Source organism: Meles meles, chromosome 8, assembly GCF_922984935.1.
Source record: "Meles meles chromosome 8, mMelMel3.1 paternal haplotype, whole genome shotgun sequence".
Classification (NCBI taxonomy): domain Eukaryota; kingdom Metazoa; phylum Chordata; class Mammalia; order Carnivora; family Mustelidae; genus Meles; species Meles meles.
Genome location: NC_060073.1, coordinates 102,724,956 through 102,739,130, shown reverse-complemented (window position 1 = coordinate 102,739,130; position 14,175 = coordinate 102,724,956). Strand labels below are relative to the sequence as shown.

The 14,175-nt window shown below is 49.6% G+C and overlaps 1 protein-coding gene across 1 annotated transcript in view; it reads left to right on the top strand.

Annotated features, from left to right (window-relative positions):
• SORL1 (sortilin related receptor 1) overlaps positions 1-14,175 on the top strand; it is a 153,492-nt gene that overhangs the window by 121,315 nt on the left and 18,002 nt on the right. Inside the window, exons 32-41 of the mRNA XM_046014580.1 lie at positions 1,287-1,436; positions 3,742-3,873; positions 4,858-4,984; positions 5,150-5,319; positions 5,655-5,767; positions 6,001-6,105; positions 7,128-7,200; positions 9,839-9,921; positions 11,139-11,235; positions 13,698-13,882. Coding sequence (XP_045870536.1) covers positions 1,287-1,436; positions 3,742-3,873; positions 4,858-4,984; positions 5,150-5,319; positions 5,655-5,767; positions 6,001-6,105; positions 7,128-7,200; positions 9,839-9,921; positions 11,139-11,235; positions 13,698-13,882 — 1,235 coding nt within the window. The remainder of the gene's footprint in view (positions 1-1,286; positions 1,437-3,741; positions 3,874-4,857; positions 4,985-5,149; positions 5,320-5,654; positions 5,768-6,000; positions 6,106-7,127; positions 7,201-9,838; positions 9,922-11,138; positions 11,236-13,697; positions 13,883-14,175) is intronic.

Sequence of the window (14,175 nt, the reverse complement as noted above, 5' to 3'; positions counted from 1 at the left end):
TTCTTCCGTCTTCAGATGTGAGTGATAGTTGTTGATCTGGGTTTGCAGTCCTAGGTTGTCGGTAATCAGCAAGCAGCTTCTCTTTCTTCCTGGAGCTCTTGTCATTTATACATTAGATCTACTGCTGTGGTCCTGTCACCTTTTTAATTTTTAACTGATCTCTTTTTTTTTTCCCCCTCTATTTCCTGGAAGATTCAGCTCTATCTTCCAGCTCTGCTCCCGAGTTTTCCATTACAGTTAGCATGGTTTTAATGTTAGGAGCTTTGACATTTCCCATACCCTTCTTTTTTCATGGCATCCTGTCCTTTTTTCATGCAGAAATAATATTCTTCTGAGCATATCAAGGATATTTATGTTTGAGGTTTTCTTCTTAGAGAGTCTCTATTTCCTCCGGATGTTCTTTTTTGCAGGGAAAGGGTCTGTGCTTGTTGCTGCCTTTCATGTCAACGGTTTTCCGCAGATAACCCTGGGTTGCTTGCTTGTGTTTAAGGGTGGGGACAAAAACACAAGAGATTGTGCCCACAGGCATGTCAGCTTTGAGCTTCATGGTCAGGCTGTTTGCTGGGGAACTTGATCTGGTTGCTTGCAGATTTGGTCCCGAGGCTGGTCGGTTTCCCTAGAGAAGATTTTTACAATCCCCTGCCTAGGGAATAAAGGTGTCCTTGCCAGAGCTTATGAGGACGGGGATCAGGGTCCTCCCATTCAGCGATCTGTGGGTTTAACCTCTTCTCTTCAGTATGGCATTCTTGCTGGTCACTGGGCCCGTCTAACCAGCCCTTCTTACCTTTCATGTAACAAGCCTCCAGGCTTCTGTAGGGATGACGTCTGGGGCGACCGTCACGTGGTGGGGCAGGTAGGGGCCAGGCACGTAGGGAATCTTCTGCTGCTCAAACACTCTTCGGGCTGTTCCCTTCCTGCCTTTCTCCCTCTTCTCTGCCAGTTCACAGATACCATTCTCCAGCTTTTTGAAGATTCTCTGATACTGATTTTATAGGTTCTTTGCTTTTTGACGTGACAGGATGGGGTCCAGCCTCTTCTGGTCCCTACTTACCCCTGTCTGTGTCCCAGCTTCCAAAATCAGACGGCTGTGTCCGGTTGGTCTGCCTTCCCTACCCAGAGCTCACAGTGGCCTCCAGGCCCTGTTGCCGTTCTGAGAGTGCCGTGGCCGCGTCACTGTTCCAAGAGCGCCGTGATTTCCCAAATCTCCCCGCTGCATTGAGTTGGTTGTTCCTGATGACCAGCCCCCTCACTACTCGAAAGTGAACCTTCAAAACCTTTTCTTCCAGCAAATGTCACAGCTGCCTCTGTTCCCACTCACCATGGGCACTGTGACCGATTTGAATTCGAGTGTCGCCAGCCAAAGAAGTGTATCCCAAACTGGAAACGCTGTGACGGCCACCAAGATTGCCAAGATGGCCAGGACGAGGCCAACTGTCGTGAGTAATTTCCGAGGAGTTCACTGCTCGGGGAGGATTTCTGGAGAACAGGAGAAGAACCCATTACTCCTGCTTTGTCTCTCATAATAACCTTGGGACTTGGGGATTATCTCCATTTTAGAGATGGGAAAATCAGGTTCAGAGATCACCTTTTCAGTGTCAGCCTGGGATATTTATTTAGTAGTTGTTTTTTGTTTTTCTTTGTTTTTGTTTGTTTTGTTTTTGCACAAGGTTGTGATCTTTTCCTCATGCCACATTCAAAGTTCTTATCGTGGAATACTCTGAAATAACAGAGGGAAATGAGGGAGTAGGGTAAAATTCAGATGGACTTTTGGGACCTCAAAATAACAGGGCGGATCGATCCCACATTTCCCAAATTCATAGAAGGAACATTTCAGCCAAATAAGTAACTGCACAGTAAGACAAACACTGAACATAATTAACAGGGGAAATGAAATAGGACCCTCCTCCTGGGTGAGATTAATTGGCATTCTTTAAATAAGTTTCTTTAACCTGTTCCAAATCAGCCTTATTTATAACGACGTTGCCTGGTTAAGGTCCTAAAATCAAGATGTGCTCTATCTCCAGTCTTCCTCCATCCATTAATCAGGGAGCCCTATCAGAAAAGGAAATGAGATTAACATGGCGGCAATTCTTGGAGAAGCTGGCCCCTGAGGGCCACCGCGTTCTCCTCCAAGTGCCCATTAATCACCTGTTTAATTATCAGCTTAAGGATTTTCAGAGATTAATAACAACCGTATTCTCCATTTCTAAAACCTGTGTTTTCCCACTTCAAAAAACATCGAGGCGTGTTTCATAAAGAAACCTCAGACACCCAACCAGCTTTATTACCCACCTGTTGTTTCGATCTGTTTTACCATGGGGAATGATTCTGGGAGGGGGGTCTTGGTATTTTCTAAAACAATGCCTTGCACAGGGTTTCTCCCTGAGTATTCCGTATGAAATGACCCCTGCCCCTCATTCTGTTACTATTCCTCTCTTCATGTTTCTTTGTCATTTTTTTAAAAAAGATTTTACCTATTTGACAGAGAGAGAGAGATCACAAGTTGGCAGAGAGACAGGCAGAGAGAGAGGGGGAAGCAGGTTGTCCGCGCAGCAGGGAGCCCGATGCAGGGCTCTATCTCAGGACCCTGAGACCATAACCTGAGCCGAAGGCAGAGGCTCAACCCACTGAGTCACCCAGGCGCCCCCTTTGTCATTTTTAATCACTATCTAAAACCACAGATTTGTTTGCTGTTTCTCTCCATAGAAAGTAAGCTCTGTGAGGGTAGGCCCTTTCTTATCCACATCACCATATTCTTAGCATCTTCAACAGTACCTGATTCATGGTAGGCCCTCCGTGTACATTCCCTGGATGGGTCGATGGTTGAGAAGATGGGTGGTTGGATAGAGGGATGGCTGGGTGGGCAAGTGGATGAATGGATGATGGGTCGTTGAGTCATGAAGGGGGAGATGGAGGGATGGCTGGGTGTTTCGATGGGGGGGTGGGTGATAATGGGTTGCTGGTTGGATGGGTGGGTAAGTGGGTGAATGGTGGTAGGCGGGTGGATAGATGGAAGGATGAATTCCATCTTGGTTTTCCTATACCAGTGAGTCTCCAACGTTTTCTAAATGCTCTAGTACAATTTTATTTATTTATTTGTAACCAAGCCGCCCCCTGCCACCTCCCCAAGGCAAACCAATTTCAGCTCAGCATGTCACCGAGCTCTTTAATACAATGATTTACCAGGAGATGAGGGATTGCAGTTTGTGAAAAGCTTCACATTTCCTTTCTTTCACTGGCAATTGCTATACCGGAGAGCTCTTTCAAAAGTGTATTTAATTGAAGTCTGTACCTCCACTCTGATGACGTGCAAAGTCTGAATTCTTCCTTCACGTGAGCCCTCGCTGCTTGAGAACAGTCATTAAAACATTGCACCCCACCCCGACCCCTTGTATCTTTTCATTTCTGGGATCGTATCTCTGGATCCATTATCCATTCCTGTTGGCCGTGCTGGTTCTCTCATGAGAACACGGCACCGTTTCTCGGCCTGCGTCCCAATGGCCTATTCCAGCACATCGCCGTGGAGCCTGTAAATTACTCTGTCCTCTCTCCATCATTTGACCCCAAAGCTCTTCCCTTTCCTGGAGGCAGAGTCCCGTTGCTCCCGTCAGATAAGGAGGCATCCCAGCGCCACCAAGAGGTTACTGGTCCTCATTCCAGAGGCGTATTTCGAATCACATAGACCAACTTCCCCTGAACACGCTCCGCCCTTACCACAACGCGCCCTCCCCTCTGTTGCAGCCACACACAGCACCTTGACCTGTATGAGCAGGGAGTTCAAGTGTGAGGACGGCGAGGCGTGCATCGTGCTCTCCGAGCGCTGTGATGGCTTCCTGGACTGCTCGGACGAGAGCGACGAGAGGGCTTGCAGCGGTGAGTGCCACCCCTGGGGCCCTCGGCTCAACCTCGCTGCCCCCCCACCCCGCCCCCGCTGCGGGCCCTGTGCCGGGAACCTCGTGAGCCTTTCCTCAGTCTGCAGGGGAAGCCACTTCTTGCCCAGTTTTGGAGCACCCAGTGAAGGGAGGCTTGTCTTGCCTCTGTGGTAGCTGGGCCTCCTCTCTGTGAGGGAAGCGCGGGTCTTGGATTTGTTTTCTGTGACCGCCCACCTCATGCAGGTGCAGTACACGCCCAGAGCCTCAGGCTTTGTGGCGGGGTCAAGGCAGTCCTTCTGTCTGGAGGGCCTTTAGTAATTGTCCGAGTCTTCTGGGGATGCCGTTAACAGAGCCCCACAGACTGGAGGGCTTATGAACAACAGAAACTTCTCTCAGTTCTGGAGGCTGGAAGCCTGAGACCAGAGCACCAGCAGATTCCACGTCTGGTGAGGGCCTGCTTCCTCGTCCATAGACAGCCGGCTCCCCTGTGTCCTCACGCAGCGGCAGGGGTGAGGGAGCTCTCTGGGGTCGCTTTTATGAGGACACTGATCTCATTCATGAGACTCCATCCTTATGACCTGATCACCGCCCAAAGGCCCCGCTTCCTAACCCCATCATGTTGGGGATTGGGTTTCAGCATTTGAATTTTGGGGGACACCCACATTCAGTCTGTCGCAGTAATGGAGCCTGCTATGACGTCATCCCTGGACCTGTAGAATTCCCTCTTGAGGAAGCAGTCTTATCTCGGTGTAGACAAGGAAGAGAAATGGAAGGGAAATACTGGGACTGGAAATTTAGGAAATTTAGGAGACCCTGGGCAGGTCGTATAGGAAGGTTTGAACTTTTTTTTTTTTTTTCTGGAATGTCGTAAGATGCTGACCATGGTCTGACAACCTAAATCATGGTAGGTCTGCCCAAACATCACGGGACCTCTAAGGATTTCTGAGATCTCACTTTCTTTCTCTTTCCCCCTTCATGTCTCTAGATGAACTAACTGTATACAAAGTACAGAATCTTCAGTGGACAGCTGACTTCTCTGGAGATGTAACATTGACCTGGACACGGCCCAAGAAAATGCCTTCTGCTGCTTGTGTATATAACGTCTACTACAGGTGGGTCCCATCTTGGCAGCGAGAGAAGAAAACGTGTCCTTACCAGCCCTGGACATTTGGCAAACTCCCGTGGTGCTCACAGAGCGGCTCTTCCTTAACTGAGCCCGGTGTCCTCTGCGAGCCCACGCTGCTCTAATGTGACGGTGTCTTTCTTCTCTCGGCCAGGATGGTTGGAGAGGGCATCTGGAAGACTGTGGAGACGCACAGCAATAAAACCAACACCATATTAAAAGTCTTGAAGCCAGACACCACGTATCAGGTCAAAGTGCAGGTCCAGTGCCTCAGCAAAGTGCATAACACCAACGACTTTGTGACTCTGCGGACGCCAGAAGGACGTAAGTGTTCTTAGTTTCTGTTGATGGTGTGTGCAGGACCTTCTGTGGGATTTACAGAGAGTTTCCCAGGGACACTCAGGAGTCTGGGAGCCTAATGACATGGGCCGCATATGTACAGACGTACTAAGCCGCCGTCTGATGTGTGCCCAGCATGCCTCACATTCTGAAAGACAGGAAAGGTTTATCGAGGTGAAGACCAAACTTACATCCTTTACTAGTGGATTGGTCCCAGTGCCGGCTCTGGATTCTTTCTAGTCTTTGTTTCAATCTCAGGGACATTCCTCCCATTTTCCAGTATGCAGATGGGTTTTAACCCTGAGTTGACTCTTTCCTAGTGCCAGACGCCCCGCAAAATCTCCAGCTGTCACTCCACAGGGAAGAGGAAGGCGTGATTGTGGCCCACTGGATTCCTCCCGCCCACTCCCACGGCCTCATTCGAGAGTACATTGTAAGTAACTTCTGGGAGCGGTGCGCCATGTGTATCCGGGTGAGCAGATCTCTGGGTCTACCAGGGCAGGGCCGTGTTCTGAATGGCTAGGACTTGATTTGGTATCGCGGGGCAAATGGTCCACCCATCAGAACATTTTGCATCTCTTCCTCTCTCCTCCTGCCTCCTTGAAAGGTATCAGGATGTCCCAGATGGTCGGTTACCTTACTAATAATTTCTTCTTTTCACTTCAGGTGGAATACAGCAGGAGTGGTTCCAAGATGTGGGCCTCCCAGAGGGCTGCTAGTAACTTTACGGAAATTAAGAATTTACTGGTCAACGCTCCATACACTGTCAGAGTGAGTGCCAGGCCCCGTCTCGGCCAGCTGGGCAGTCTCAGCACAGGAGAACGCCAGGCTGACCTTTATGAGATATGTGCTGGTAGTCCGCTAAACACCTACCCCCTTGCCCTGGGAGCTCATCATCGTTTCAGTCTCTTAAGCAAGTGCCCCAGAGAACTTGAAATCACATCTCCCTCAGATAAACGAGAATTTATGGTAATGCAGCCTTACCTGCTTTTCACGCAGATTTTCTGCTAGCGTTCCAGCTCTGTACCCTTTTTTTTTTTTTAAGATTTTATTTATTTATTTGACAGACAGAGATCACAAGTAGGCAGAGAGGCAGGCAGGGAGAGAGAGGAGGAAGCAAGCTCCCTGCTGAGCAGACAGCCCGATGCGGGGCTCGATCCCAGGACCCTGAGATCATGACCTGAGCCGAAGGCAGAGGCTTAACCCACTGAGCCACCCAGGCGCCCCTCCACCTCTGTACTCTTGCACCTACCGCTTTCCCGCTTCTCTTTAGCTGCAGGGCGAGCAGAGCTATGGTAAGTGGCATTTAGAAGCTGCTGTCGTGGGGATCTTACGCAATATGGTATCAATACTTTAGCAGAAAAGAGCTTTTGTGCCGAGTGTGTTTGTTGGGACCATTAGCTGTGCACACAGACCCGGCGACACTGATGATTTTCTCAGTCCTCTTGCTCACATACCTGTATGTTTATGTGGGGCTACAGGGACCCACAGGCTCCGCCCCCCGCCCCCCACACTACAGAAGAAACTGAGCCTTGTCAATCAGCAGAAACCCATTGTGTCCACACCATCACAGCTCCCTCTGCCCAGATCCCACACCCTCTCCTCCCCCGCCCCCGCCATTGTCTCCAACCCCCCGTTTTCACAGTTGCTGGGGCCTCTGAGTGTCCGGGATCTGTCTGCGTAGACTGGTTGCCACCCTCATGCCCGCATCTCAGCCCCGCAGCTCCTTCCGAACCCTCGCTGTATGCCGTAGCGCTCTTATTTTATACTAACTCACGCTCTGATTTGGAAAGGTGGCTGCGGTGACGAGCCGTGGAGTAGGAAACTGGAGCGGTTCTAAGTCCATCACCACCGTCAAAGGCAAAGGTAAACGATTCCAGCGTTTGCAGGTTGAGAGAAGATAGAAACCCTTTGGAAGTGACTTTCAGTGCGACTGGGAAGCGGAGAGGCGTAGATGAGAAAGTTTCAGGCAACCTCCTCCCCCGCCAACACGCACACATTTCCAGGGGTTTCCGTAGAGCTTCAGAGACAGAGTTTCTCCGGGGCCTGTCGAAGGTACTTCTAGAGCTGAGCATTTCTCATGGTGCACACAGACAAGGGGATTTCCAGAGGCTGCCATGCCCCGCTCTTGGGCTCACGCGCAGTACTGTAGAATAAAGGACTCCTTCCTTCTCAGGACAGACAGACATGGTTGTGTATGTGTCTGTTGATGGTGTTTCTAAGAGTGCTCTGCTGACACGTGTAACTTCCCCCGTGGCACCATCACACGATGCGTCGGTGGAAGTTTCTAGCACCAGCGGTGACATCCGTGATAGCCGACTGCTCGCCGAGGGCCATGCTTGTGTTCACTGCATACGTCGGCCCATCTCCCTGAACCCTCAGCAGCCTCCAGACAGCGATAAGGACAGATGAGCAGCTAGAAGGAAGTTAAGGCACTTCCCACACAGTTGGTAAACGGCAGAGAGTGGGGATCGGAGCCCGATCCTCCTGAGTCTGAAGCCTGTGCCTTTAACCACCAGGCCGCCCGGCTTCCCCTGGGCTGAGACACCTGCTCCCACCGTTTGGTCTGGCTTGCGTCTGTGCCTCAAGAGGGCAGGGGTCTGGTGTGCTTTCCTCCACTGTCCCATGGGTGTCAGGGAGAAGCCAGTGAGATCGCTGACGGAGTGAATTAAAGCAATTAAAAGGAAGGCTTCCAGCACACTCGGGGAGACAGACTGTAGCTCGTTTTCTCAAGTGTTTCTTGAACTTAGCCCTGGCACTCGTGGCTTCCGATTGTGGAGAGAGGTGTCACGTGCAGTGGGTTTGTTTTACCTTAGCCTGAGCCTGTGAGAGATAGGCTGTGGGTTATGGAGAGTCACTATAACATTTGGGCTCCTTGAGATCAGGCAGGAGGCAGCCAAACTTAGTGAAGCCAGCCAGTGTTTGTAACAGGGAGCTTGGGAGTCATTAGAAAAAGCATACCGAGTACGCACTCCCCCCCACGTTTTGATTGTGTTGTCATTTCCCTCTTACAAAATCGATCAAAACATACACACCGAGAAGAAGGGACACTGGAACTGGAAGGTCAGCAATAAGACACGTACCTTGAATTTCCGGGACACAGGTCACACCTGCCATGGAAAGTCTCTTAGACTTCTTTTGTCTGATTTTGCTGGTGAGCCCCTGCTCTTTGGACGGGTGTTGGTTAGGGCCCGTCCAGGCCTCGGTGGGTGTGCGGAGTCAGAAAGTGCGCACTGTGTTCTTTCTGGGAGCCTGTGTCGCCACGATGGCACACAGAGGACACATGCAGCAGTGACGTCTGCCAGAAGCACACTGTGCATTAGTGGATGTGGGGGATTCCTAGCAACAATGAGAGAAGCAGCCATGGACTGAGCAAGTTTGTGCTAAGCACCGTTGCTTCCTGTCTTATGTGACTCGATCTCCTTGAATTCTTATGTGTCCTATAGGAATTCTTATGCTCATTGTGTAGCTGAGGGAACTGGGCTTTGGGAGGGATTGTGACCCATCCCCAGTCACCACGGTTGTAATTCACGTTGGCTTGATGGCAACACGTTCACCATTTTCCTCAGAGTTGGTGGCCTGAAACTCCTAATACCCTTTCTTCTTCTTGCCCTAACATCCTTTATTTCTTCCTCACCCACTCCTGTTGCATGGGTGATCATTTGGAGGGACTCCTCTAGATTTTGGTGCATGTCTTTTGCCACCAAGTCTTACCCTCTCCCTGGAGTGTCTCTTCCCTTGCCTGCATAAGGGGCTTACGAGCAGTAATCCCTTGGAGCCCTTTGGCTCATGGCTGACACGGCGTGGTCCGCCATCTTGGGCAGACCTTCCAAAGGATAAGCACCGTGCTCTCCTCACTTAAATGGAGAGGGGTCTTTCCTCTCTGCCCCTTTAATTGTGCCCATGCCAGTGACTTCCCAGTTCCTCAGTTTGTCATAGGTAAGACTTCACTGGAAACGGAAAGAATTGGAACGTTGGTTGAGTTAACATTAGTATGAAGATAAGTTGCTTGCACTATTTCTAAGTGTCCAAATGGGAATTTGGACTCAAGTTGGTCAGACTCCAGAGGCCACGTTCTTTCCATCTTGCCATGCGTGTATTTACAACTTATGCCCTCAGGTGTATCGTGCCCTCAACCTTGGAGCCGCTGGGACTCTGTTAATGCCAGGAGAGGTGGTGCCCACGGGGATGCCTGTGCGTTTCAGAAGCAGGTTGCCGCTGGGCTGTCTGGGGGCATTTGCATCATGGGACTTTTCTAGAGCTCGACCCAGTTGCCAGGATAGCTGACGGGGCCCAGATAGTTGTGTCCTTACCAGATGACTGTGGGCCCCCCCTCGGCTTCAGGACAAGAGCAGTAAAAGAGACGAGTGAGAACAGCCAAACACCAGCCCTTTCTTCTCCCACTAAAAGATCACTTTGTCTGTCGAGTTGAAAACTGTGAGGTCCTGCCTTCCTCACTTTTCATCACATGGTTTCTCTTTTTCAATTCCGTTATTGTTTTCAGTGATCCCACCACCAGATATCCACATCGACAGCTATGGTGAGAATTCTCTGAGCTTCACCCTGACCATGGAGAGTGACATCAAGGTAACCTTGGGATTTGAGACTGGCCATTGGGTGGGGCTCTGCTTGCGACGGAACCACTGTAGCCGGGGACAGTACTAGGAAGAGGAGCCACTGTCCCGATTCAGTAAAACCAAAATACTGAGACTAGGTTGGTTGCTTCCCCCATGAAGAACAACTCGAGTCCTTCTCGTGTAATTATTCTGCCTCAGCCTGGAGCCTTTTTTTTTTTTTTTAAACCATATAATTAAATGGTTCACAGCTACAGTGCAAATAAAGAGTTGGTGTTAACAGAATATGTATGCCCTGTAATTTTCAGCTTTATTGGATTTCCTGGTGCGAAGCACTAATGCAGAGGTTCCCACAGTGAGAGAGAGAGTTGGATAACTTAGAAACGTATCCACTCCCAGCCACTCCACATCCTCACCTTCCGGCGCCATCGTGCCCTCCACGCAGCCTGTCTGCAGAGCCCACACCTCCAGGAGCCTCTGTGTGCCCGTGGTTTTCCAAGCTGAGATGCACCTTCCATGATGTTCTTTCTTTCTTGTCTGTTTTTCCTCCCACCCCTCCCTGTCCGTGAAGCCGTGAAGCTTCGGCACCCTCGTGCCACTTACCGAACCACAATTTGGTGGACTGCCCTTGGCCTCAGAGACTGTGGCTGCAAGGGGTGGCCTGCCCATAAACCCTGTCCGTATGGTCTTTGCTCTTGAAAGCATTTTAATTTTTCTGGTTGTTGCCCCCTATCGAAAGATCTTCAGATCAAAGCCTTTTACGAGCTCAGGACTTAGAAAAGGTAGTCTTTCCTGAGGCCTGGGTATACTTGCTCCTGTTCGACTGTGGGAGCTGAGTAAGCCCCTTTAGTGTTGACCTCTTGGCCTTGACTGCAAGGATCACCAAGCTAAGATGTAGCCTTCATTCCTGTAACGTAATTCTCTTTAAAGTTGTTCCTCTTCCCGCCTTTGTGAATCTGCCCTTGTCTTTTCATTCTGCACCAGTATTTTTGTCTCGTCCCATCTATGGTGTAGGTTATACAGTCCCACGTTTGTTTTTAGAAGTAGGTGCAGTATAACGAACTATTCAATGACAGCACACGCGGAACCCATCCGAAGAGCAGAAGAAACAACCTGTCCATTGTGAAAAAGGAGATGCCTTAAGGAACAACAGCAAAGGGGTGTCTTTTGTGTTGGCTGTGCTCCCTGGCTGTGTGCTGTTCCCCTAACCCGCTTCTTGGTTCCCGGCAGGTGAATGGCTATGTGGTGAACCTTTTCTGGGCATTTGACACCCACAAACAAGAGAAGAGAACTTTGAACTTCCGGGGGAGCATCTTGTCACACAAAGGTAACACCTTGGAGCTGGGTGTGAGCAGGGAGGAAGTAGGGAGAGCGAGATCTCCTGGCAGCAGAGCTTGTCTGGGGGCTGCCTGGAAGAGGGGGCTCTTCTCTGGCTGCCATTCAGGTGAGCAGAGTAAAGAGACCAGCAGTGAGTCCTGCCGCCGGGGGCAGGTCCACTCGGTGGCTCCCCAGCCCCCTTCTCTAGCTTCTTGGCTCTTCATGGAAATTGGGGAGCTTAAAGGAGGAGATACTGGAAAGAAGCCGGGTGAACCCTGTACAGATGATTTTTGAGTTCCAGAAGAAAGTTCCGGGTGTGAGTTGCCTGCCCCTCCTTGCTGGCCTGGTTCACAGGACATGGGGCAGAGTTGGTATTCAGTGCACATTTCTTGAGCGAATGGACAGGCTGAGCTAAGGGAGGAGGGAAGTTCGTGTCCCAGTCCCTCTGATATCTGTGCACCTGCTGTGTATAGCTCATTGACCTTGGTGTTCTAGGGGTACCCTCTTAGAGAACCCCGATCCTAATTCTCTGGTATATGCTCGTTTCACTGATAAGAACCCAAGGTTGAGAGAGAAAGTGATTCCCACAGAAGGTGACAGCGTCAGGAATGGAACCCACATCTTTCTAACTCCTAGGACAGGTGATCTCATTGCCTCAATGTGGCACCGAAGGGAGCCGGCCGAATCAGGAGCGACAGTGTTCTTCGCTGTTGCCTGAAGTGTGTGAGGGGCTAGCTTGATGCTAACTTCATGCCAAACACTTTACAATCCCTGCAGCAGCAGCTAAGCTAAGTGCTGTTGTTTTTTTCAGTTTTACAAACAAGGAAGTGGCCTCAGTTTGAATACAGGTGGCCCTGAACAGTTGGGGGTTAGGGGGCGCTGAGCCAGTAGAAAATCTGCATGTAACTTTTGACTCCCCAGAAACTTAACTACTCAAGGCTACTGTTGGCCAGAAATCTTACTGATAGCGTGAACAGTCAGTTAACACATATTTTGTATGCTGTCTGTATCCTCTGCTGTGTTCTTACAATAAAGTCAGCTAGAGAAAAGAAAATGTTTTTCCGTCTGTCTATCAGTCTATCTATCTATCTATTTTTGAGGAGAGGAGGCCGAAAGGCAGAAGAAGAGGGAGAGATATTCTTAAGCAACTCCACTGAGTGCAGAACCTGATGTGGGACTTGATCCCATGACCCTGAGATCATGACCTGAGCTGACACCAAAGAGTCAGAGGCTTAACCGACTGTGCCACCCAGATGCCCTGAAAAGAAGATATTCTTAAGAAAATCATAAGGAAGAAAAAATACAGTCCTGGACTATAAAAAACACTTGTGTTGGGGCGCCTGGGTGGTTCCGTGGGTTAAAGCCTCTGCCTTCGGCTCAGGTCATGATCCCCAGGGTCCTGGGATCGAGCCCCACATCGGGCTCTCTGCTCCATAGGGAGCCTGCTTCCTCCTCTCTCTCTGCCTGCCTCTCTGCCTACTTGTGATCTCTCTCTGTCAAATAAATAAAATGAAATAAAATAAAATAAAAAAAAACCAAACAAACCAAAAAACACTTGTGTTATAAGTAGACCACATAGGTTCAAAATCCGTATTGTTCAAGGCTCAACTGTAGTTTTGTATCCTACCTTTTTCCCTTAACAAAGTTGTAAGAATTCTCCAGTCTCATTAAATATGCTTGGAGACAACTCTTAGTGGCTGGACAGTAGCTTGTGGAACACCCGTTATTTAACCACTGCCCTGTGTCTGGGCATCGGCTTATGTTTGTGATGTGTAACGTCACGCCCCACAGATGTTTGCGTGCTCTGATTCCGTGGGACATCTGGGTTGAAGGGCATGAAGAATTTCAAGCTGTTTACCAAGGCCAGATGGCTCTCTCTTGTCCTGAGGTATAGGCCCAGAAGGTCAGCTTTGTAAGAAACTACCCGACGCCCAGGCATGTGTGTTATTTGTAGTCGTCACCACTAAGTAATGCTGGGATGGATTTGAAAAATAATGAAAAATCCTACAACATGTAGGACTCACTTCAATTGAGAGACTGTATTGAAAACTAGGGTGTCAGTGCACCGGGCTGGCCCAGTAGGAAGGGCGTGCAGCTCTTGATCTCAGGTCATGAGTTCAAGCCCTATATTGGGTGTTGTGATTTTTTTTTAAAGGCTTAAAAAAATAGGGCATTGTATATCAAAACATAATTCTTTTTTTAATTAAATTTTTCTTTTAATTGCAGTCTGGTTAACATACAGTGTTTTATTAGTTTCAGATGTAGCATCTAGTGATTCAACAGTTCTGTACATTAACTCAGTGTGTCTCCTAACCCCCTTGTCCATTTTACCCATCCCCACACCCACCTCCAATCTGGTAACATCTGTTTGTTCTCTGGAGTTAAGAACCGGTTTCTTGGTTTGTCAAGACACCAATTCTTGGCGGACGCCTCCAGCTCCCTCCTGGCATCTTCTTGTCCCTGTTTTCACAGTTGCCAATCTAACTGCTCATACGTCCTATGAGATTTCTGCCTGGGCCAAGACTGATTTAGGGGATAGCCCTCTGGCATTTGAGCATGTCACGACCAAAGGAGTCCGCCCACCTGCTCCTAGCCTCAAAGCCAAGGCCATCAATCAGACTGCAGTGGAATGTACCTGGACTGGCCCCAGGAATGTGGTAAGTCAGCCAGGATGACCATTGCAGAGACAATCTGGACTCTCCCCTGATGCCAGGTCATGGGCTTTTCTCCTCTGTTATTGTTAACACAGATATTCTCTTAGTCAGTTCTGTATTACTTTCTAGAGGCACCTGCCATCCCTTTCCACACCTTGGCCTGGCATCTAAGAGAAAATGCCTGTGCTCTTAGCTGTAGAATAGAACGTGAGTGTGACAAGGTTGTGGGGGGGGGGGGCGCATGTTCCTGTGCTTGGGACTCATCTTGTCTCGCAGGTATGGTGACGCAGTAGCAG